Source organism: Rhinatrema bivittatum, chromosome 13, assembly GCF_901001135.1.
Source record: "Rhinatrema bivittatum chromosome 13, aRhiBiv1.1, whole genome shotgun sequence".
Lineage (NCBI taxonomy): Eukaryota > Metazoa > Chordata > Amphibia > Gymnophiona > Rhinatrematidae > Rhinatrema > Rhinatrema bivittatum.
In genome coordinates this window covers 82,034,698-82,060,614 of record NC_042627.1, presented here as the reverse complement: position 1 = coordinate 82,060,614, position 25,917 = coordinate 82,034,698, and the positions used below count along the sequence as shown (strand labels likewise).

General features: G+C 51.1%; 1 protein-coding gene across 1 annotated transcript in view; it reads right to left on the bottom strand.

Moving 5' to 3' along the window:
* Positions 1 to 25,917, bottom strand: part of ADAMTS7 (ADAM metallopeptidase with thrombospondin type 1 motif 7) — a 140,495-nt gene that overhangs the window by 93,652 nt on the left and 20,926 nt on the right. The window contains 4 exon segments of the mRNA XM_029574774.1: positions 71 to 195; positions 6,374 to 6,457; positions 13,328 to 13,524; positions 23,243 to 23,423. Coding sequence (XP_029430634.1) covers positions 71 to 195; positions 6,374 to 6,457; positions 13,328 to 13,524; positions 23,243 to 23,423 — 587 coding nt within the window.

Genomic DNA, 25,917 nt, shown 5'->3' with positions numbered 1-25,917 from the left:
TCAGCAGTGGCAGGAGGAGTGACACAGCACTGCAGGGTTTCAGCAGTGCTGACATCAGACACGTTCTTACCGTGTAATTAGAATAGCCACATCATGATGTGTGGGGTGAGAATCCCCCTTTGGGTTTATGCTCTTCTGCCATTTGCAGAAACTTTTCAGGGTGTTGTCAGCATGGTGTGAGATTTTCAGATCCTCCTGCAAAATGAAAAAAACCCCAAAAACAAAATTTAAGGTATTTTTCTTCTAACCTCCATCTGCTTCTCACCTCCTCTTCCATTCATTACATCCTAGGAAGGATTCCAGCGCAGTACTAACCTTTTAAAGCTTCTCCCATTTTGTGCCTGTGGCTAAAACTTTTCAAACATGGGGAGCAGAGACAGTAACAGTAGGTGCACATTAAAGCTGCCCATCCACCCTCCCCTCCAGATATACACACTCCCTCCCAATCCTGCTTCCCATGGCAGTCTCCCTCCCTGTCCCAGATACAGACACTTCCCCCATCACACCCTCCCTATCTGTCCTGGCTACAGAAGTGGAAGGGAGCGCAAGTGATGATACCCCTTAGAATAAAGATGCTTCAGAAGTGGTAAATCATCCATAGGTGAAAGTCATCGATATCAAACACCAAATACTAATAACTCATAAATACGTATATTGTAATACAAACCGCTAATGTCACACTACAATTATGCACGGAGACCATATCAGCCAATGTGACAGATACAGCCAATGTGAATCTAGATACAGGAAAAGCAAGAACGAATGCCGTCCCTCTGGGTAAATCACAAATTGCTGCAGATACCTTTGAGGGGGTCCATAATCAAAGTACCGGTACCCGCATATTTTTGCATTAATGATAGCAGCAAACACTGTATGGAGTTTGACTTTTTCTCCAAAATGTAGAACAAAGCAGTAAAACAAGAAAGAAACCTTAAAGTAGGGGTTGGACATTAAGTGAAAGCCACCAGGAGCTGCCAGGGCGCACCTGCAGAGTCAGGAGCTGCCATGCCAGGGCGCACCTGCAGAGTCAGGAGCTGCCATGCCAGGGCGCACCTGCAGAGTCAGGAGCTGCCATGCCAGGGCGCACCTGCAGAGTCAGGAGCTGCCATGCCAGGGCGCACCTGCAGAGTCAGGAGCTGCCATGCCAGGGCGCACCTGCAGAGTCAGGAGCTGCCATGCCAGGGCCCACCTGCAGAGTCAGGAACTGCCATGCCAGGGCGCACCTGCAGAGTCAGGAGCTGCCATGCCAGGGCGCACCTGCAGAGTCAGGAGCTGCCATGCCAGGGTGCACCTGCAGAGTCAGGAGCTGCCATGCCTGGGCCCACCTGCAGAGTCAGGAGCTGCCATGCCAGGGCGCATCTGCAGAGTCAGGAGCTGCCATGCCAGGGCCCACCTGCAGAGTCAGGAGCTGCCATGCCTGGGCCCACCTGCAGAGTCAGGAGCTGCCATGCCAGGGCGCATCTGCAGAGTCAGGAGCTGCCATGCCAGGGCCCACCTGCAGAGTCAGGAGCTGCCATGCCAGGGCCCACCTGCAGAGTCAGGAGCTGCCATGCCAGGGCGCACCTGCAGAGTCAGGAGCTGCCATGCCAGGGCGCACCTGCAGAGTCAGGAGCTGCCATGCCAGGGCGCACATGCAGAGTCAGGAGCTGCCATGCCAGGGTGCACCTGCAGAGTCAGGAGCTGCCATGCTAGGGCGCACCTGCAGAGTCAGGAGCTGCCATTCCAGGGCGCACATGCAGAGTCAGGAGCTGCCATTCCAGGGCGCACATGCAGAGTCAGGAGCTGCCATGCCAGGGCGCACCTGCAGAGTCAGGAGCTGCCATGCCAGGGCCCACCTGCAGAGTCAGGAGCTGCCATGCCAGGGCGCACCTGTAGAGTCAGGAGCTGCCATGCCAGGGCCCACCTGCAGAGTCAGGAGCTGCCATGCCAGGGTGCACCTGCAGAGTCAGGAGCTGCCATGCCAGGGCCCACATGCAGAGTCAGGAGCTGCCATGCCAGGGCGCACCTGCAGAGTCAGGAGCTGCCATGCCAGGGCATTCAACAAAAGAATCGTTTTCTATTTATTGTGAGATAAGAAAAGCAAATTTTCCTTCTCCAAATCCTCCGGCATCCGAAGCCTGGACATCCAGATGGTAATGTCTAGTAAAAGTATGTAAAGATTTCCATGTGGCTGCTCTGCAAATCTTCTGCGGCGAAATTTGCTGACATTCAGCCCAGGACATCGCCTGAGAATGTGTCAAATGTGCCCTAAGACCCATCGGCAAGGGCTTGCCACACAACAAATATGCAGAATTTATAGCCTCCTTCAACCATCGGGCGATCGTTGTCTTAGACGCCATATTACCCTTTTTGGGGCCACTCCAAAGAACAAAGATGATCCAAGACACGAAAACTATTAGTGACCTCCACATAATGCATCAAGACCCTGTGAACATCCAACTTCTTTAGGTGCTTAGCAAAAGGATCCGACCTGTTTAAATCTGAAAAGGATGGAAGTTCTATTGATTGATTAAGATGAAAGGAGGAAACAACCTTTGGAAGAAACGAAGGAACCATTCCGTAAGGATATTCTGGAATCAGAAATCCTTAAGAAGGGTTCCCTACAGGATAAAGCCTGAAGCTCAGATAATCTACGAGCTGAGGAAATTGCCACAAGAAACACAACTTTTAGAGTAAGATCCTTTAAGGTTGCGCATTTCAAAGGTTCAAAGGGCACAGCACACAAAGCCGAGAGGACTAAATTTAAATTCCAAGAGGGACAAGGCTGTCTGAATGGAGGGCGTAAATGTTTTGCTCCCAGAAGGAAGCGCGAGACATCCGGGTGCGCCAACGCTCGGCCCTGAATGGTACCACGTAAACAACCAAGAGCAGCTACCTGCACCTGCAAGGAGCTACACGATAAGCCCTTAGCTAAACCAGCTTGAAGGAAATCCAAAATAGGAACAATATCACAGGACAAGCACCAAGATTCAAAAACCTTCCATACTTGCGTATAAGACAGGGAAGTGGAAGCTTTTCTCGACCTCAAGAGCGTAATCACTACAGCATCCGAATAACCTTTACCCTTCAAATGCTGCCTCTCAAAAGCCATGCCGCTAGACAAAAGCGATTGACCTGGTCGAAACAAACAGGCCCTTCATGAAGCAGTTTCGGAAGGTCCGGGAATCTCAGAGGAGCCTCCACCGTCAGATTGACCAGATCCGCAAACCATGGACGACACGGCCACTCGGGAGCCACTAGAACAATATCTGCCAGATGTAGCTCTACCCGTCTGAGCACTTTGCCGATTAGGAGCCAAGGAGGAAACACATAAAGAAGAATATTCGTCAGCCAAGGAAGCACCAGAGCATCTACTCCTTATGCCACCGTGTCTCTGTGGCGAGCAACGAATCGTGGAGCTTTGGAATTCTTGAATGTCGCCATGAGATCCATGCAAGAAGTGCCCCACTGGTCGCAAATTAGCTGAAAAGCTTTGTTGGCAAGTTCCCACTCCCCCGGATCGAGATGATGACAGCTGAGAAAATCCGCGTGAACGTTGTCGACCTCGGCAATGTGGGACGCCACTATGCTGACAAAGTGCTGTTCCGCCCAACTGATTAACTGGTGAGCTTCCAACGCCATGGTCTGGCTCTTGGTTCCTCCTTGGCGATTGATGTAAGCCACCGTGGTCTTATTGTCGGATAGCATGCGGACCGATTTCCCCTTGAGAAGCAGAAGAAACTTCTGTAAGGCCCAACGAACCGCCCTTGTCTCCAACCGATTGATGGACCATTGAGATTCCTCTTGGGACCATAGTCTTTGGACAGACTTCCTCAGACACACAGCCCCCAACCGGAAAGGCTGGCATCTGTGGTCACTACCATCCAGTGCAGAACTACCAAAGGAACTCCTCGAGTCAAGTTGTCCGAATGCAGCCACCAATCCAAACTGGATAGAGCCATCTCCGTCAATGAAAGAGGAAGGTGAAATTGTTCTGACACTGGGTCCCATCAGGAAAGTAACGCCGATTGCAAAGGATGCATGTGAGTGAAAACCCAGGGAACTAGATCTAATATTGAAGTAATTGAACCCAGGACCTGTAAGTAATCCCAAACATTTGGAGGATGCTTAGACAACAACTCTCAAACCTGACCTTGCAACTTTAGAATGCGTTCTGACGTCAGGAAAACTTTGCCTTAAGAACATAAGAAATTGCCATGCTGGGTCAGACCAAGGGTCCATCAAGCCCAGCATCCTGTTTCCAACAGAGGCCAAACCAGGCCACAAGAACCTGGCAATTACCCAAACACTAAGAAGATCCCATGCTACTGATACAATTAATAGCAGTGGCTATTCCCTAAGTAAACTTGATTAATAGCCGTTAATGGACTTCTCCTCCAAGAACTTATCCAAACCTTTTTTGAACCCAGCTACACTAACTGCACTAAGCACATCCTCTGGCAACAAATTCCAGAGCTTTATTGTGCGTTGAGTGAAAAACCATTTTCTCTGATTAGTCTTAAATGTATTACTTGCTAATTTCATGGAATGCCCCCTAGTCCTATTATTCGAAAGTGTAAATAACAGATTCACATCTACTCGTAAAGACCTCTATCATATCCCCCCTCAGCCGTTTCTTCTCCAAGCTGAACAGCCCTAACCTCTTCAGCCTTTCCTCATAGGTTGGTTGCCCTTCTCTGTACCTTCTCCATCGCACATGGACTTTCATGGCGATATTAAGTTGGAGGTCCCGAAAGTTTAAAAAAGTAAAAAATAAAAAAAATAAAAAATTTAAAATGGGCCCGCAGCTGGCGGGTCGAAAACCGGACGCTCAATTTTGCCGGCATCCGGTTTCCGAACCCGTGGCTGTCAGCGGGCTCGAGAACGGATGCAGGCAAAATTGAGCGTCGGCTGTCAAACCTGCTGACAGCTGCCACTCCTGTCCAAAAAGAAGCACTAGGGACGCGGTAGTGTCCCTAGCGCCTCTTTTTACCGCCGGGCCTAATTTTAATAAATTAAAATACTGAATCGCGCGCACAGGAGAGTGGCCTGTGCGCGCACCGAGAGAGCGGGCACTGCCCGCTCTCCCGCGTTTTTACTGTATCAGCCCAACAGTAAATGTCAGCAGATAAAGACCCACGAAATTGACCCAATTGTCTTCCGCATGTTGTTTAACACTTTGAATAAATGAGCTTATAAACTCCCAAAACCAGTTCCTTCCCATATCCTTTACCTGACCTCTCAACCTTACTCTGCGTGTACCACATCTGTCTCAATGCAGAAGGCACTGTACACATGTGAAGATGTTACCTGACCTCTCAACCTTACTCTGCGTGTACCACATGGGACTGTACACATGTGAAGATGTTACCTGACCTCTCAACCTTACTCTGCGTGTACCACATGGGACTGTACACATGTGAAGATGTTACCTGACCTCTCAACCTTACTCTGCGTGTACCACATGGGACTGTACACATGTGAAGATGTTACCTGACCTCTCAACCTTACTCTGCGTGTACCACATGGGACTGTACACATGTGAAGATGTTACCTGACCTCTCAACCTTACTCTGCGTGTACCACATGGGACTGTACACATGTGAAGATGTTACCTGACCTCTCAACCTTACTCTGCGTGTACCACATGGGACTGTACACATGTGAAGATGTTACCTGACCTCTCAACCTTACTCTGCGTGTACCACATGGGACTGTACACATGTGAAGATGTTACCTGACCTCTCAACCTTACTCTGCGTGTACCACATGGGACTGTACACATGTGAAGATGTTACCTGACCTCTCAACCTTACTCTGCGTGTACCACATGGGACTGTACACATGTGAAGATGTTACCTGACCTCTCAACCTTACTCTGCGTGTACCACATTTATTTTTATTTTTTATTTATTTGCATTTCTTATATACCGGCATTCGCGATGGGAGTCGCATCATGCCGGTTTACAATTAACAGGGTGTGACAAAAGAAGAAATACTTAGAACATTAACATGTGATAGAAGAGGAAATAGCAGTTACAATAAAACAGGGACATAATGCAACTTGGAATGTAAAGAAAGCGATAGAGAAAATTAACAATGAGGTAAAAGAAACAACAATGTAATAAACCTGCCAATTTAAAAGAGAAAGAGTATTATGGAGTTGTCGAATTTGTTGATTACACTTAGGGGAGGTCTTAGTTGCTTGGATTGAAAGAAAGGGACTGTACACATGTGAAGATGTTACCTGACCTCTCAACCTTACTCTGCGTGTACCACATGGGACTGTACACATGTGAAGATGTCCTATAAAACAATTTAAAATTATTTTCTGATTATTCTTTTGGTAAGATCAGAAGTTTTTTTGCACAGTGCTCCAGTTGCTGGGCATTACCTCTTCTCTATCCAGTAGAATAAGACGCACGACAACGATATTAATAGGATTCCCAATGCTGGCATCATGGAACAATCCAGCAACCTGCAGAGAGAGAAGAGGACAAGCATTCATGGGAGCAGAAGGTGGTGACGCTAAATTCCACCGATAATGAAGCTCTAAGAAGCCCGTATGTACTGCCAAGCCCAACATAGCCTTCATACTCCCAAGGCCTGCTGCCCTCTGTGCTCCTGACCCTGGCATCAGAATACCCCTGCTATTCCTCCTCCCTTCTGCTATAATCTCAGCTTCAGAACTCCCAGTCCAGTTCTCCAGCACAGGGAGGGATCTAGATCAGAGGTTCCCAAACCTCTCTTAGGGGACCTCCAGCCGGTTGGGCTTTCAGCCTATCTGCAGTGAATATGCATAATAAATCTGCATGCACAACGTCCATGTATGCAAATTTATCTCAAGCAAATTCATCATGGACACCCTGAAAACCCAACTGGCTTGAGGTCCCTCAGGACAGGTTTGGGAACCTCTGATCTAGAGGAAGGAACAAAACTGGAAGACAACTCAAATAGGTCTGGTTTCCATGACATCTACAATGAATATGCATGAGATATAGTTGTATATCAAGGAGCAGGGCATGCAAATATACTTCATACATATTCATTGTGCATATCCTGAAAACCTGACCAGTTTGTAGATTTCCAGGACCTAGAATAAAAAGAGAAGCTAAAAATGATGGGTCCTTGAGGAGAGCCAGATGTAAAAAAGTAAATAGAGGAAGAGAACCCGGGTTCCATTCCCAGGTCTGGTCTTCTGCTTCCCCAGAAGGCCCGGGTTGGGGATGCTCACAGCCCCAGGGTGAGAGTGACTCAGCCCCCACTCTACTGGCCAGGCTTAGGGTCCAGAAAGAGCCGTGGCTTGAGGACTCTGTCCCAAGACTGGGCCGGCAATGACTGGGCTGACCTGGGAGGGGGAATACAAACTAAGGCTTGTGACTACTAAGCCCAACAGAGGATGGAAGAAAAATGATGCCCCCCACCCAAGCCACTCCAAAACGTAACGAGAATGGCAGTACAGATGATGAAGGGAGAGGCCTGGCACACACAGAGCAGGGAAATTCATGCAGAGCAGAACATCTGGGACACCGCAGATCACTAGAGCGGGAAGCATTTATTTACTTACCTAATTTATATTCCGCCTTCTGGCCCTTCTAGCAGGCTACATTCAGGTACCCTCAGTCCTTCCCTATCCACAGAGGGATGAGGGGGGAAGCTGAACCAGAACACATTCAGCCTGGGCAGAGGGTCTCACACAGGCAGCAGGAGACATTCAGGGGGTGTGAGAGGTCGGGGGGGAGACTCACACAGGCAGCAGGAGACATTCAGGGGGTGTGAGAGGTCAGGGGGGAGTCTCACACAGGTAGCAGGAGACATTCAGGGGGTGTGAGAGGTCGGGGGGGGAGACTCACACAGGCAGCAGGAGACATTCAGGGGGTGTGAGAGGTCAGGGGGGAGACTCACACAGGCAGCAGGAGACATTCAGGAGGTGTGAGAGGTCGGGGGAGACTCACATAGGCAGCAGGAGACATTCAGGGAGTGTGAGAGGTCGGGGGGGGGAGACTCACACAGGCAGCAGGAGACATTCAGGAGGTGTGAGAGGTCGGGGGGGGGGAGACTCACACAGGCAGCAGGAGACATTCAGGGGGTGTGAGAGGTCGGGGGGGGAGACTCACACAGGCAGCAGGAGACATTCAGGGGGTGTGAGAGGTCAGGGGGGAGTCTCACACAGGTAGCAGGAGACATTCAGGGGGTCTGAGAGGTCGGGGGGGAGACTCACACAGGCAGCAGGAGACATTCAGGGGGTGTGAGAGGTCAGGGGGGAGACTCACACAGGCAGCAGGAGACATTCAGGAGGTGTGAGAGGTCGGGGGAGATTCACATAGGCAGCAGGAGACATTCAGGGAGTGTGAGAGGTCGGGGGGGGGGAGACTCACACAGGCAGCAGGAGACATTCAGGAGGTGTGAGAGGTCGGGGGAGACTCACACAGGCAGCAGGAGACATTCAGGGGGTGTGAGAGGTCAGGGGGGAGTCTCACACAGGTAGCAGGAGACATTCAGGGGGTGTGAGAGGTCGGGGGGGGGAGACTCACACAGGCAGCAGGAGACATTCAGGGGGTCTGAGAGGTCGGGGGGGGGGGAGCCTCACACAGGCAGCAGGAGACATTCAGGGGGTGTGAGAGGTCGGGGGGGAGACTCACACAGGCAGCAGGAGACATTCAGGGGGTGTGAGAGGTCGGGGGGGGGGAGACTCACACAGGCAGCAGGAGACATTCAGGGGGTGTGAGAGGTCGGGGGGGGAGACTCACACAGGCAGCAGGAGACATTCAGGGGGTGTGAGAGGTCGGGGGGGGAGACTCACACAGGCAGCAGAGACATTCAGGGGGTGTGAGAGGTCGGGGGGGAGTCTCACACAGGCAGCAGGAGACATTCAGGGGGTGTGAGAGGTCAGGGGGGGGAGACTCACACAGGCAGCAGGAGACATTCAGGGGGTGTGAGAGGTCAGGGGGGGAGACTCACACAGGCAGCAGGAGACATTCAGGGGTGTGAGAGGTCGGGGGGGAGACTCACACAGGCAGCAGGAGACATTCAGGGGGTGTGAGAGGTCGGGGGAGTCTCACACAGGCAGCAGGAGACATTCAGGGGGTGTGAGAGGTCAGGGGAGACTCACACAGGCAGCAGGAGACATTCAGGGGGTGTGAGAGGTCGGGGGAGACTCACACAGGCAGCAGGAGACATTCAGGGGGTGTGAGAGGTCAGGGGGGGAGTCTCACACAGGCAGCAGGAGACATTCAGGGGGTGTGAGAGGTCGGGGGGGGGGGGAGTCTCACACAGGCAGCAGGAGACATTCAGGGGGTGTGAGAGGTCAGGGGGGAGTCTCACACAGGCAGCAGGAGACATTCAGGGGGTGTGAGAGGTCAGGGGAGTCTCACACAGGCAGCAGGAGACATTCAGGGGGTGTGAGAGGTCAGGGGGGAGTCTCACACAGGCAGCAGGAGACATTCAGGGGTCTGAGAGGTCGGGGGGGGGGGAGACTCACACAGGCAGCAGGAGACATTCAGGGGGTGTGAGAGGTCGGGGGGGGGGGGAGACTCACACAGGCAGCAGGAGACATTCAGGGGGTGTGAGAGGGTCGGGGGGGGGGAGACTCACACAGGCAGCAGGAGACATTCAGGGGGTGTGAGAGGTCGGGGGGGAGACTCACACAGGCAGCAGGAGACATTCAGGAGGTGTGAGAGGTCATGGGGGAGTCTCACACAGGCAGCAGGAGACATTCAGGGGGTGTGAGAGGTCATGGGGGAGTCTCACACAGGCAGCAGGAGACATTCAGGGGGTGTGAGAGGTAGGGGGGGAGACTCACACAGGCAGCAGGAGACATTCAGGGGGTGTGAGAGGTCGGGGAGGGAGACTCACACAGGCAGCAGGAGACATTCAGGGGGTGTGAGAGGTCGGGGAGACTCACACAGGCAGCAGGAGACATTCAGGGGGTGTGAGAGGTCGGGGGAGTCTCACACAGGCAGCAGGAGACATTCAGGGGGTGTGAGAGGTCGGGGGGGAGACTCACACAGGCAGCAGGAGACATTCAGGGGGTGTGAGAGGTCGGGGGGAGACTCACACAGGCAGCAGGAGACATTCAGGGAGTGTGAGAGGTCGGGGGGGGGGGAGACTCACACAGGCAGCAGGAGACATTCAGGGGGTGTGAGAGGTCAGGGGGGAGACTTACACAGGCAGCAGGAGACATTCAGGGGGTGTGAGAGGTCGGGGGAGACTCACACAGGCAGCAGGAGACATTCAGGAGGTATGAGAGGTCGGGGGGGAGACTCACACAGGCAGCAGGAGACATTCAGGGGGTGTGAGAGGTCGGGGGGGGGGGAGACTCACACAGGCAGCAGGAGACATTCAGGGGGTGTGAGAGGTCGGGGGGGGGGAGACTCACACAGGCAGCAGGAGACATTCAGGAGGTGTGAGAGGTCGGGGGAGTCTCACACAGGCAGCAGGAGACATTCAGAGGGTGTGAGAGGTCGGGGGGGGGAGACTCACACAGGCAGCAGGAGACATTCAGGGGGTCTGAGAGGTCGGGGGGGGGGAGCCTCACACAGGCAGCAGGAGACATTCAGGGGGTGTGAGAGGTCGGGGGGGAGACTCACACAGGCAGCAGGAGACATTCAGGGGGTGTGAGAGGTCGGGGGGGGGAGACTCACACAGGCAGCAGGAGACATTCAGGGGGTGTGAGAGGTCGGGGGGGAGACTCACACAGGCAGCAGGAGACATTCAGGGGGTGTGAGAGGTCGGGGGGGGAGACTCACACAGGCAGCAGAGACATTCAGGGGGTGTGAGAGGTCGGGGGGGAGTCTCACACAGGCAGCAGGAGACATTCAGGGGGTGTGAGAGGTCAGGGGGGGGAGACTCACACAGGCAGCAGGAGACATTCAGGGGGTGTGAGAGGTCAGGGGGGAGACTCACACAGGCAGCAGGAGACATTCAGGGGGTGTGAGAGGTCGGGGGGGAGACTCACACAGGCAGCAGGAGACATTCAGGGGGTGTGAGAGGTCGGGGGAGTCTCACACAGGCAGCAGGAGACATTCAGGGGGTGTGAGAGGTCAGGGGAGACTCACACAGGCAGCAGGAGACATTCAGGGGGTGTGAGAGGTCGGGGGACACTCACACAGGCAGCAGGAGACATTCAGGGGGTGTGAGAGGTCAGGGGGGAGTCTCACACAGGCAGCAGGAGACATTCAGGGGGTGTGAGAGGTCGGGGGGGGGGGGGAGTCTCACACAGGCAGCAGGAGACATTCAGGGGGTGTGAGAGGTCAGGGGGGAGTCTCACACAGGCAGCAGGAGACATTCAGGGGGTGTGAGAGGTCAGGGGAGTCTCACACAGGCAGCAGGAGACATTCAGGGGGTGTGAGAGGTCAGGGGGGAGTCTCACACAGGCAGCAGGAGACATTCAGGGGTCTGAGAGGTCGGGGGGGGGGAGACTCACACAGGCAGCAGGAGACATTCAGGGGGTGTGAGAGGTCGGGGGGGGGGGGAGACTCACACAGGCAGCAGGAGACATTCAGGGGGTGTGAGAGGTCGGGGGGGGGAGACTCACACAGGCAGCAGGAGACATTCAGGGGGTGTGAGAGGTCGGGGGGGAGACTCACACAGGCAGCAGGAGACATTCAGGAGGTGTGAGAGGTCATGGGGGAGTCTCACACAGGCAGCAGGAGACATTCAGGGGGTGTGAGAGGTCATGGGGGAGTCTCACACAGGCAGCAGGAGACATTCAGGGGGTGTGAGAGGTAGGGGGGAGACTCACACAGGCAGCAGGAGACATTCAGGGGGTGTGAGAGGTCGGGGAGGGAGACTCACACAGGCAGCAGGAGACATTCAGGGGGTGTGAGAGGTCGGGGAGACTCACACAGGCAGCAGGAGACATTCAGGGGGTGTGAGAGGTCGGGGGAGTCTCACACAGGCAGCAGGAGACATTCAGGGGGTGTGAGAGGTCGGGGGGGAGACTCACACAGGCAGCAGGAGACATTCAGGGGGTGTGAGAGGTCGGGGGGAGACTCACACAGGCAGCAGGAGACATTCAGGGAGTGTGAGAGGTCGGGGGGGGGGAGACTCACACAGGCAGCAGGAGACATTCAGGGGGTGTGAGAGGTCAGGGGGGAGACTTACACAGGCAGCAGGAGACATTCAGGGGGTGTGAGAGGTCGGGGGAGACTCACACAGGCAGCAGGAGACATTCAGGAGGTATGAGAGGTCGGGGGGGGAGACTCACACAGGCAGCAGGAGACATTCAGGGGGTGTGAGAGGTCGGGGGGGGGGAGACTCACACAGGCAGCAGGAGACATTCAGGGGGTGTGAGAGGTCGGGGGGGGGGAGACTCACACAGGCAGCAGGAGACATTCAGGAGGTGTGAGAGGTCGGGGGAGTCTCACACAGGCAGCAGGAGACATTCAGAGGGTGTGAGAGGTCGGGGGGGGGAGACTCACACAGGCAGCAGGAGACATTCAGGAGGTGTGAGAGGTCGGGGGAGACTCACACAGGCAGCAGGAGACATTCAGGGGGTGTGAGAGGTCGGGGGGGGGGGGAGACTCACACAGGCAGCAGGAGACATTCAGGAGGTGTGAGAGGTCGGGGGAGTCTCACACAGGCAGCAGGAGACATTCAGAGGGTGTGAGAGGTCGGGGGGGGGAGACTCACACAGGCAGCAGGAGACATTCAGGAGGTGTGAGAGGTCGGGGGAGACTCACACAGGCAGCAGGAGACATTCAGGGGGTGTGAGAGGTCGGGGGGGGGGGAGACTCACACAGGCAGCAGGAGACATTCAGGGGGTGTGAGAGGTCGGGGGGGGAGACTCACACAGGCAGCAGGAGACATTCAGGGGGTGTGAGAGGTCGGGGGGAGACTCACACATGCAGCAGGAGACATTCAGGGGGTGTGAGAGGTCGGGGGAGTCTCACACAAGCAGCAGGAGACATTCAGGGGGTATGAGAGGTCGGGGGGAGACTCACACAGGCAGCAGGAGACATTCAGGGGGTGTGAGAGGTCAGGGGGGAGACTCACACAGGCAGCAGGAGACATTCAGGGAGTGTGAGAGGTCGGGGGCGGGGGAGACTCACACAGGCAGCAGGAGACATTCAGGGGGTGTGAGAGGTCAGGGGGGAGACTCACACAGGCAGCAGGAGACATTCAGGGGATGTGAGAGGTCAGGGGGGAGACTCACACAGGCAGCAGGAGACATTCAGGGGGTGTGAGAGGTCGGGGGAGGGGGGGCATGGCATGGATTTTTGAAGCCAGAACATGTGAACCTAAGTCCAGCTGTGCTGATTGCAGATGTGGCACATGCAGATGTGAGATTCCTTATTCCCCTTACTTGTGTATCAGAGGAGCGGGCGAGGAGATGGTCTTACTGTACCATGTTCATGACTGTGAGCACGTAGCTGTCCACGTGGGCGCTGCCGTGGAACTCCACCATCTTTGCGTCTGCCACCACCAGAGTCTCTACCCACTTTTCCTGACTGACTGAACGCTGCACTATTCGCCGCCTCCGATGCTGCTTCTGCTCCCAGCGCTCTCGCCACCTCTCTGTCCTCTTCAGCATCCAGGCAGGATCTGAAAGGATTTAGTGAGAACATTATCAGCCCAGCAGCTGAGATCAGAGGCTCCTCAAAGGTTCTCCATCTGAGCCTAGAACGAGGGATCCTCAGCGCTCAGCTCAGAGCATTCCAAGACCTGCTGAGAGACCCCCACTCCCAATGAGTGACAGAGAGAACTGCTGTGAGACCCCACTCCCAATGAGTGACAGAGAGAGCTGCTGTGAGACCCCCACTCCAAATGAGTGACAGAGAGAGCTGCTGTGAGACCCCCACTCCTAATGAGTGACAGAGAGAACTGCTGTGAGACCCCCACTCCCAATGAGTGACAGAGAGAGCTGCTGTGAGACCCCCACTCCTAATGACTGACAGAGAGAGCTGCTGTGAGACCCCCACTCCTAATGAGTGACAGAGAGAGCTGCTGTGAGACCCCTACTCCTGAGTGACAGAGAGAACTGCTGTGAGACCCCCACTCCCAATGAGTGACAGAGAGAGCTGCTGTGAGACCCCCACTCCCAATGAGTGACAGAGAGAACTGCTGTGAGACCCCCACTCCTAATGAGTGACAGAGAGAGCTGCTGTGAGACCCCCACTCCCAATGAGTGACAGAGAGAGCTGCTGTGAGACCCCTACTCCTAATGAGTGACAGAGAGAACTGCTGTGAGACCCCCACTCCCAATGAGTGACAGAGAGAGCTGCTGTGAGACCCCCACTCCTAATGAGTGACAGAGAGAACTGCTGTGAGACCCCCACTCCCAATGAGTGACAGAGAGAGCTGCTGTGAGACCCCCACTCCAAATGAGTGACAGAGAGAGCTGCTGTGAGACCCCCACTCCTAATGAGTGACAGAGAGAGCTGCTGTGAGACCCCCACTCCCAATGAGTGACAGAGAGAGCTGCTGTGAGACCCCCACTCCCAATGAGTGACAGAGAGAGCTGCTGTGAGACCCCCACTCCCAATGAGTGACAGAGAGAGCTGCTGTGAGACCCCCACTCCTAATGAGTGAGAGAGAGAGCTGCTGTGAGACCCCTACTCCTAATGAGTGACAGAGAGAACTGCTGTGAGACCCCCACTCCCAATGAGTGACAGAGAGAGCTGCTGTGAGACCCCCACTCCCAATGAGTGACAGAGAGAACTGCTGTGAGACCCCCACTCCCAATGAGTGACAGAGAGAGCTGCTGTGAGACCCCCACTCCCAATGAGTGACAGAGAGAGCTGCTGTGAGACCCCTACTCCTAATGAGTGACAGAGAGAACTGCTGTGAGACCCCCACTCCCAATGAGTGATAAAGAGAGCTGCTGTGAGACCCCCACTCCCAATGAGTGACAGAGAGAACTGCTGTGAGACCCCCACTCCCAATGAGTGACAGAGAGAGCTGCTGTGAGACCCCCACTCCCAATGAGTGACAGAGAGAACTGCTGTGAGACCCCCCACTCCTAATGACTGACAGAGAGAGCTGCTGTGAGACCCCCACTCCTAATGAGTGACAGAGAGAACTGCTGTGAGACCCCCACTCCCAATGAGTGACAGAGAGAGCTGCTGTGAGACCCCCACTCCCAATGAGTGACAGAGAGAGCTGCTGTGAGACCCCTACTCCTAATGAGTGACAGAGAGAACTGCTGTGAGACCCCCACTCCTAATGAGTGACAGAGTTGCCATGAGACCCCCACTCCCAATGAGTGACAGAGAGAGCTGCTGTGAGACCCCTACTCCTAATGAGTGACAGAGAGAACTGCTGTGAGACCCCCACTCCTAATGAGTGACAGAGAGAGTTGCTGTGAGACCCCCACTCCCAATGAGTGACAGAGAGAGCTGCTGTGAGACCCCCACTCCCAATGAGTGACAGAGAGCTGCTGTGAGACCCCCTACTCCTAATGAGTGACAGAGAGAACTGCTGTGAGACCCCCACTCCTAATGAGTGACAGAGAGAGTTGCTGTGAGACCCCCACTCCCAATGAGTGACAGAGAGAGCTGCTGTGAGACCCCCACTCCTAATGAGTGACAGAGAGAGTTGCTGTGAGACCCCCACTCCTAATGAGTGACAGAGAGAGTTGCTGTGAGACCCCCACTCCTAATGAGTGACAGAGAGCTGCTGTGAGACCCCCACTCCCAATGAGTGACAGAGAGAACTGCTGTGAGACCCCCACTCCCAATGAGTGACAGAGAGAGCTGCTGTGAGACCCCCCACTCCCAATGAGTGACAGAAAGAGAGAGAACTGCTGTGAGACCCCCACTCCTAATGAGTGACAGAGAGAGCTGCTGTGAGACCCCCACTCCTAATGAGTGACAGAGAGAACTGCTGTGAGACCCCCACTCCCAATGAGTGACAGAAAGAGAGAGAACTGCTGTGAGACCCCCCACTCCTAATGAGTGACAGAGAGAACTGCTGTGAGACCCCCACTCCTAATGAGTGACAGAGAGAACTGCTGTGAGACCCCCCCACTCCCAATGAGTGATAGAGAGAACTGCTGTGAGACCCCCACTCCTAATGAGTGACAGAGAGAACTGCTGTGAGACCCCCCCACTCCCAATGAGTGAGAGAGAGAACTGCTGTGAGACCCCCACTCCTAATGAGTGACAGAAAGAGAGAGAGCTGCTGTGAGACCTCCACTCCTAATGAGTGACAGAGAGAACTGCTGTGAGACCCCCACTCCTAATGAGTGACAGAGAGAACTGCTGTGAGACCCCCCACTCCCAATGAGTGATAGAGAGAACTGCTGTGAGACCCCCACTCCTAATGAGTGACAGAGAACTGCTGTGAGACCCCCATTCCTAATGAGTGACAGAGAGAGTTGCTGTGAGACCCCCACTCCTAATGAGTGACAGAGAGAGTTGCTGTGAGACCCCCACTCCTAATGAGTGACAGAGAGCTGCTGTGAGACCCCCACTCCCAATGAGTGACAGAGAGAACTGCTGAGACCCCCACTCCCAATGAGTGACAGAGAGAGCTGCTGTGAGACCCCCCACTCCCAATGAGTGACAGAAAGAGAGAGAACTGCTGTGAGACCCCCACTCCTAATGAGTGACAGAGAGAGCTGCTGTGAGACCCCCACTCCTAATGAGTGACAGAGAGAACTGCTGTGAGACCCCCACTCCCAATGAGTGACAGAAAGAGAGAGAACTGCTGTGAGACCCCCCACTCCTAATGAGTGACAGAGAGAACTGCTGTGAGACCCCCACTCCTAATGAGTGACAGAGAGAACTGCTGTGAGACCCCCCACTCCCAATGAGTGATAGAGAGAACTGCTGTGAGACCCCCACTCCTAATGAGTGACAGAGAGAACTGCTGTGAGACCCCCCACTCCCAATGAGTGATAGAGAGAACTGCTGTGAGACCCCCACTCCTAATGAGTGACAGAAAGAGAGAGAGCTGCTGTGAGACCTCCACTCCTAATGAGTGACAGAGAGAACTGCTGTGAGACCCCCACTCCTAATGAGTGACAGAGAGAACTGCTGTGAGACCCCCCACTCCCAATGAGTGATAGAGAGAACTGCTGTGAGACCCCCACTCCTAATGAGTGACAGAGAACTGCTGTGAGACCCCCATTCCTAATGAGTGACAGAGAGAACTGCTGTGAGACCCCCCACTCCCAATGAGTGACAGAGAGAACTGCTGTGAGACCCCCACTCCTAATGAGTGACAGAGAACTGCTGTGAGACCCCCACTCCTAATGAGTGACAGAGAAAACTGCTGTGAGACTCCCCACTCCCAATGAGTGACAGAGAGAACTGCTGTGAGACCCTCACTCCCAATAAGTGATAGAGTGAGAGAGAAGTGCTGTGAGACCCCGATAACGTTAGACCTGCTATGAACAGGAACTGACTTAGCCAGGCAGTGCTAATATTTAGTGCCAGCTAAGTTTAAGCCTCAGACCAGGAACACTTCTTTTGTTTCCAGATACATTTTTTTAGCCAGGAAATGACTTATTCAAACAGCTGGAGGACCCATTGATAACCTCAGATTTGTGCAGCTAAGTCTCGAACCTAGCCAAACAAACCACTTTGAATATTAATCTGAATAAGATTAAATTTCTCTAATATTAGCTAAAGCATCCTGGATGTAATATCCTCAGCCTTTGGGGTTCAGAGCAGAAATTATGATTTTATTGATAGGGTGATAAATCCCAATATGGTCATATAACAAGAAGCAACAAGTCAACTACAAAAATACAAAATAAAATAAATAAAATAAACTACACACTGTTCTGCGGCTTCAAACCGCTATTAATTCCTGCTAGAAAAAAGAAAAACAGGGAAGAAATTCCGGTGTAGACATAGTTTGGTACAGAGAGGAATGAGCAGAATTTATTACACCTATTAAAGAGGCCAATATTTTCTCTTCCCAATTGGGAACGAGAAAGGCAGGAGTAGCCTTGCTTTATAGGGAAACAGAGACCCTTTCAAGGATTGAGGGCGGTATTTACTAGTGGAAGGTTCCCTGTTTGGAAAACCCTTTGTATTCGTCACTATTTATGCTTCTAACGTCTGTGATCATTCTTTTTTTTTTTTTACCCTAATTGCTACCCTTGGTGTTCCCATTGTTCTTGGGGGATATTTTAATTATGTCCATGATCAGCAACTAGATAGATCCTCAACTGCGGGATACCAAGCAATGAAATCGGGGAAGGGTATAGACTATTTGTGTAATAATCTGGATTTGATCAGTGCCTGGAGGGCCTTACATCCGTCAGAGAGGGGACTCACGCATATATCCAGAGCTCTTAATACCCAGTCACGTATAGATTTACCCAGACTTAATACCCAGTCACGTATAGATTCTGTCCTGGTGAGTAGGGAAGCTTTTCCTTGGGTACTGGAGACTAGCATTAGGTCCTTTATTATTTCAAACCACACTCCAGTGTGGGTGGATCTGGAAGGATATTAGCCAGCAAACATGGACTGGCTTTGGTGGTTTCTCAAATATTTATATGGGGATTTATGTTTTAGAGAGGACTTAATTAAAAAGTGGGAGGAGTTTGCTTCTAATAATGCAGCACACCATGGTTCACTTGTGTGCGGGGGGCGGGGGGATGTTATTGTCTATAGCATAGCAAAGAAAAAGGCACTAACGATATCTATTAGGCATTGGAAAAACGCCTCGTGGCGGACGAAAGGGCATATGAACGAAAGCCCAATGCAATTAATAAGATGAACTTTCTAGCTACTCAGTTCGCATTGAATACACTATTACATCAGCGGGCAAAGAAAGGTATATTATTTTTTTAAATTTAAGCTCTACCAATTTGGAACAAGGTGGGGAGACCCTTGGCTAGTTTGGCAAAGAACTGGACAGGAGCCAAATTTATTTCAGTATTAAGGAATGGTAGAGACAATATGGTGTATCCAGGCAAGGGGATTGCTAATGTGTTTGAAGAATACTATCAATCATTATATAGGCTAACCCAGGAGATGTTCTGGGTATTGAAGAGTCTGTACAGACTGCTGGAGTACCCCAAAATATCAGAGGCTCATAGGATTATGCTCATCCAACCCTTGCAGGTACAGGAGATTCTGGACCACATCAAGAACATAAGAAATTGCCATGCTGGGTCAGACCAAGGGTCCATCAAGCCCAGCATTCTCTCAACTCCTCCCTCCCATCCCAACCAATCTCTCCTCCTCCCCCCCTCCCCAGCACTCTCTCTCTCTCTCAAACCCCCTCCTTTCCAGGAATCTCAACCCGCAGCCAGCCAACATATTACATCCTGTACTCAACCACACGATTCTTATAACAAGATCTGCAAGCACTATGTCAAGGTATAATTTCAATCAAGGTATTACATTGCCTTTTGGTCTCATAAGTAGAAGGAGGTGTCTTAAAACAACAACAAATAATCATTAAGACCCCTACAGCCTTCCTCACATGGGTACAAATTTCCACTGGTTCATTCAAAAAATTGGACAGATGCTACAGCAACTCTCCAGTTTTTTGAATGAACATCACTTATTTGATCCTTTTCAATTCAGATTTAGAAGGGCCCGTACTACCGAACTTCTGATGGTTGCCTTATTTGATAAACTGAGGAGAGGTCTTGATGATGGCAAAAGTTTTGTGTTAATTCTTCTGGATATATCATCAGCATTTGACCCCACTGATCACCAGATTTTCTTGTATTGATTAAGAGCGAGTGGTATCACTGGTGTAGTTCTGCATTGGTTTGAGTCCTATCTCCAGGACCACTCCTTCCAGGATGGAGCTGGCAAAACACATTCTTGATGATCATTGGAACCCACTGATGTCTCACAGGGGCTTGCACTCTGCTCTTTCAGCGCTGCTATTTAACATCTATTTGATGCCAACTGGTAAGTTGCTTGCAGGGCACTGTAAGGGATATAGAATTTATGCAAATGACATTCAGTTCTTCATTCACATACAACCCAGTTGGGATGATACTATAAAACCAAGAATTTTATCGACATTGGCTTTATCAGAACAAGTTGGTGCTTAACATTGTAAAAAAATGAAGAACTTGTTTTCCAGCGTTCCTGTGTTTGACCTGTGCCTTTGTCTGTTTCCATTGAGAATGTCTTACTGCCGGTTCTTCCCTGTGTAAGGATCCTGGGAGTTTGGATTGACTCCAATTTAATTTTGTAGCAATGCATCAAAACAGTTGTAAAATTGGGTTTTTAAATTTCGTGTCCTTCAGGGATTGAAGCATCTATTAGATCACTCAAACGTCCGTCATGTGGTACAGCCTTTACTCCTTCCATTGACAGACTGTTGCAACGCTATCTGTACGGGTCTCCCTGCCTTGGTTATGAAAGCACTACAACTCCTGCAGAACTCGGCTGCGAGCTTGATTTCTGGGAACATATTTCTCCAGTGTTAGTCGACCTTCACTGGTTGCCAGTACAATATTGTGTTGTTTTCGGGATTGCATTGTTGCTACACAGCAGGCTGAAGTTGGACTCTTTTTCCTTGGATGAATGCATTATTGCGGATTCACAATCCTGCTCGCTCTCTGCGGTCTTCACAGACAGGAATGTTAGAAATTCCATCTTTAAAACAGGCTCTTCTTGTTGAGACAAGGGACAGATCTTGTTGGGTTGCAGCTCCTACACTTTGGAATTCATTTCCTGAACAGATGTGTCACATGGATTGTACCAAAACATTTAAGAGAGTACTGAAAACCTATCTATTTAGGAAAGCTTATTGCTAAGTTACTGTTTGAGAACAGCGCCTTTCTTTAGCTACAATATTTTGTTGTTATAGGAGTATTGATTTTGACTTGTGCTTATTTTTGCTTTTATGTATTTTTGTGTTTAATGTAATAGAATGCATACATTGGATATTATGTATATTCTGTTGGCTTAGGTGATTTATAAATCTAATAAAGATAAAAACTATGCCACTCTCGGTTAAACAAGCGACCACCGGACTGGTGGTTTTGTCCCCGAGGAGAGTGCGCACACCGTATGCTCACAGGTGACAGCCTCAGGCACAGACCCTGCGCAGCTTTAGTGTAAGCTCGGTACAGATCTCCGTTTGCCACCACCGCACAGAGGAGCTGCTGCAGGGTCGGTGACAGCTGTTTTGCTGCCCCCTCTCCCCTTGTTCATGCATTGTCTGTCCCGGGCCCCCCAAAAGAAAGCCCGGCTCCCTTCAGTGACGCAAACTGTAAAAACTGACATCACCACCAACCCAATGGTTGGTGCACAGATATTAGGAACCCTAGGTGAGCCTTATAGCCTTGCACAACTCCCGCCCCATTCCACACACATCTTACATGCAAAATACCAAAATACAGCATTCTGAGGTAAAAATATCCCTTACATTACATTTACATGCACGGCTGTGATGCCAACCAGAAATCCCTGCAGAAAAACCCACTTGGAACTCATAAGGTATTAGGCCTGTTGTGTGCTGGGTGTGGGCTTGACCCTCCGAAAGCCCTAAAACACTAATACACTTCCTATTAGGAGAATACCTCACCTCATTCACACATGCAGAACATAAACAGACCCTCCCCAAATACAGAATAGCGCGACCATAAAGTAGAAATACAAACGCGCAGACAAAAACTGAACTGGAAACGGCAAGAAGCCTCACAATCTATGCAGTGCAGCAATGAAAACACAGAACCATCACCATTCCTCAAACATCAAACAATAAAATCAAGAAATATAACAAATACATCATCATTATAGTAAAAACATACTAATAATAATATTTCAAAAGCAACTGATGAATAAAAGATCAAATAATTAAAAACTCGTATACAAGTTTTTTAAATGTCCCAAACACCAATAAAATATATCAAAACAGCAGACATATCAAATAATACCCAAAAAATAAAACTAAAAAGGATTTTTAAAAATTCAAGCTCTACCTGGGAACTTTTGATTTCCAGTCACTCTGCGATTGTCGTGGATTAGTGGGAATGGGATGCACAAACTTTCTCCTCTTTTTCTTATATATTCACACACAAGTCATACACACACAGCGCCCTCTCAGGCAAACCCGCAGGCGTCTCCAGCTCGTCTTTGGTTGGGATGTACCAGCAGCCCCAGCCCTCATCTTCATTTCGGTTGCTGGCAGGTTGGATTCCACCTGCAGCCCCATTCTTTCTCTCACACACATACACACACTCCCCAGACAAACTCCCATTAACACCCACACACCCCAGGCACGCTCCCATTCACATCTACCTAAATCCCAGGCAGGCTCCCATTCACACACCCACACATCCCAGGCAGCTTCCCATTCACACACCCACACATCCCAGGCAGCCTCCCATTCACACACACTCCCACCACAGACAGCCTCCCATTCACACACCCACTCATCCCAGGCAGCCTCCCATTCACACACCCACTCATCCCAGGCAGGCTTCCATTCACACACACTCCCATCACAGGCAGCCTCCCATTCACACACACTCCCATGCCAGGCAGCCTCCCATTCACACACCCACTCATCCCAGGCAGGCTTCCATTCACACACACTCCCATCACAGGCAGCCTCCCATTCACACACACTCCCATCCCAGGCAGGCTCCCATTATCTCACACACACATGCAGACCAGGTAGTCGGAATCCACAGGTCCTGAGTCCTCTGTTTCTGCCGCGAAGAGGAAGAGCCGGCATGGCACGGCCTCTTGCCATACTCCGAGGAGGGCCTGACACTGGGGAGCCAACAGGAGTCTAAAGGCCAACGTGGTGGGAAACTGCGTTTGACAAGGCCGGCAGTGCATGAAGAGACGGTGAGGATGAGACCAGCCAGCCCTGGCACCCGAGGGCTCAACCTAAGGGCAACATGGGCTGGTACTGGCGAAGCTCCAGTTGGGCCTCTGAGCCAGCCAGCTCGGCCTGCTAACGGTGAGGACCTGCAGGGCTTCTCCCTTCAGGCAGCACCAGTTCTGCCTCAGCCCAAGGATTCACAGCCACAACAGAAGTGATAAGTCAGACGTTAGCTGGAATCTAAGCAGCAAGATGGGCTAGAGGGGCCTTATCTGCTAACATATTCCATCTTTTTATGCTTTCAAAGTTTTAAGGCTTGTATAGTGTGCTCTGTTTTCTAATAAGATTGTGCTAGGAAGCATTTACACTAGAAAAATCAGATTGTTTTTCCTCTCTGCCACTGTTCATCTCCTGGATCCCGGATTTCTCTCAGCAGGCTTGGCTACAGTTACGCATGTGAAACTGGAGCTAAAATACCTGCACCAGGTCTAGAGTATGTAAAATTGCCAGCTTTAAACTGGAGTCCTTGGGCTAGTGAGTGAGACATGCAACAGACCTTTCACCCCACAGGTTCCCATCGCAGGAAGCTGGTTAGTGTCTCTGCTGCTGGTCTCAGTCCGTGTGCCGTGGTTGTGGCGTCTGTAGATGCGGTGTGGTTGTGCGCTGTCAGCACCGGGCTGAAGGACTCCCATGGGTTCTATGAAATAATCTTCCTTGGAGAGCTGGAAAAGTCCCATCTGTGGTGGAGGAAAGGAAGCAGAACCACAGTCTCTCTTTCAATTATTAGAGATGGAAAACACGAGGGATTTATTTATTATTTAGTTAATTCTTTTCTATAGCGACATTCATAACACATGTTACATCACATCGGTTCACACTGAACAAGGGATATACAGCCTCTATAGTTAGAACTGGTATGTGATAAGGCTCATTCATTAGGCAGTGGGAGAGTCTATGAGGAAAGATAAAGAGGTTAGGGCTGTTCAGCTTGGAGAAGAGACGGCTGAGGGGGGATATGATAGAGGTGTTTAAAATCATGAATGGAATGGAACGAGTAAATGTGAATCAGTTATTTACTCTTTCACAAACTACAAAGACCAGGGGACACACAATGAAGTTATTGGGTAATACATTTAAAACTAATAAGAGAACATTTTTTTTACTCAACACATAATTAAGCTCTGGAATTTGTTGCCAGAGGATGTGGTTTGTGCAGTTAGTGTAGCTGCGTTTAAAAAAGGTTTGGACAAGTTCCTGGAGGAAAAGTCCATTAACCATTATTAAGGTGGAGTTGCAGAAATCCCCTGCTTATTATTCTTGGGATAAGCAGCTTGAGATCTCTCGACCCCTTGGGATCCTGCCAGGTTCTTATGACCTAGTTTGGCCTCTGTTGGAAACAGGATGCTGGGCTTGATGGACCCTTGCTCCGACCCAGTATGGCATATCTTATGTTCTTATATATTTAAGCATTATAACAGGATCGCTGGTTGGGGGAAGTCCTCCCGTAGCAGGGGGCATTCCAGATCTGTAGACCTCCTTTCAGTATGTAAAAACAGAACGACATATCTATTTATGTTTCAATTTCTTTATCGTCTCCCATCCGGAACGTCTAACAAAAGCAGCACCCAGACAGATTAACATAAGGTTGCAAACTGGTAAAGAGTAATTTGATGAGAAAAGCGTGGCAAGCAGAACAGAAGAATTAAGTGTCAAAGCAGACAAATTTAAAGAGGTATCTAGCCAAGACTGGAAGAGAGTAAGAGGCACATCCGGAAGATCAGGTGGGGTCTTTTATTCCGATAGCAGGGAGCTACACAAGAGAGGACATAAAAACTGCAGCAGTGCCCAGGACCTGACAGGGGGCCAGTGGAGAGTGACGGAGCCTGGCAGCAGAGATTATTACAGGAAAGGAAGGCGCTTGGATGAAATAAGGGGGCAATAAGATATTCAAAGCTGGCCGTGTAAGTAACAGCCGCTTAGAACTAATTCGGCTAACTTACAATGTATGGTTAGCAGCACGGCAAAGCCACTGAATATATGCGTATATGTGCACACTTAGCTGGATAAGACTACCTGGCTAAGTTCAGACCTCCTCTTTGGGGTGTCTAAACTTAGACGTAAACTTATGTGGCTAACTCTGAATACCAGTAATTAGTCGTGTAAGTTATGCGACTAATGGTGCATGCTTTACACACAACAGGATGGTGCGCGCTTTACACACATCGGAATGGTGCGCACTTTACACACAACAAGATGGTGCGCGCTTTACACACATCGGAATGGTGCGCGCTTTACACACACAACAGGATGGTGCGCGCTTTACACACACAACAGGATGGTGCGCGCTTTACACACATCGGAATGGTGCGCGCTTTACACACATCGGAATGGTGCGCGCTTTACACACAACAGGATGGTGCGCGCTTTACACACATCGGAATGGTGCGCGCTTTACACACAACAGGATGGTGCACGCTTTACACACATCGGAATGGTGCGCGCTTTACACACAACAGGATGGTGCGCGTTTTACACACAACAGGATGGTGCGTGTTTTACACACAACAGGATGGTGCGAGCTTTACACACATCAGAATGGTGCATGCTGTACACACAACAGGATGGTGCGCGCTTTATACACATCGGAATGGTGCTTGCTGTACACACAACAGGATGGTGCACAATTTACACACATCGGAATGGTGCATGCTGTACACACAACAGGAAGGTGCGCAGTTTACACACATCAGAATGGTGCATGCTGTACACACAACAGGAAGGTGTGCAGTTTACACACATCAGAATGGTGCATGCTGTACACACAACAGGAAGGTGCGCAGTTTACACACATCAGAATGGTGCATGCTGTACACACAACAGGAAGGTGCGCACTTTACACACATCAGAATGGTGCATGCTGTACACACAACAGGAAGGTGCGCGCTTTACACACATCAGAATGGTGCATGCTGTACACACAACAGGATGGTGCGCACTATACACACATTGGAATGGTGCGCACTATATATACATTGGAATGGTGCGCAATTTACACACAACAGGATGGTGCGCACTATACACACATTGGAATGGTGCGCACTATACATACATTGGAATGGTACGTGCTTTACACACATCAGAATGGTGCTTGCTGTACACACAATAGGATGGTGCGCAATTTACACACATCAGAATGGTGCGCGCTTTACACACAACAGGATGGTGCGCAAT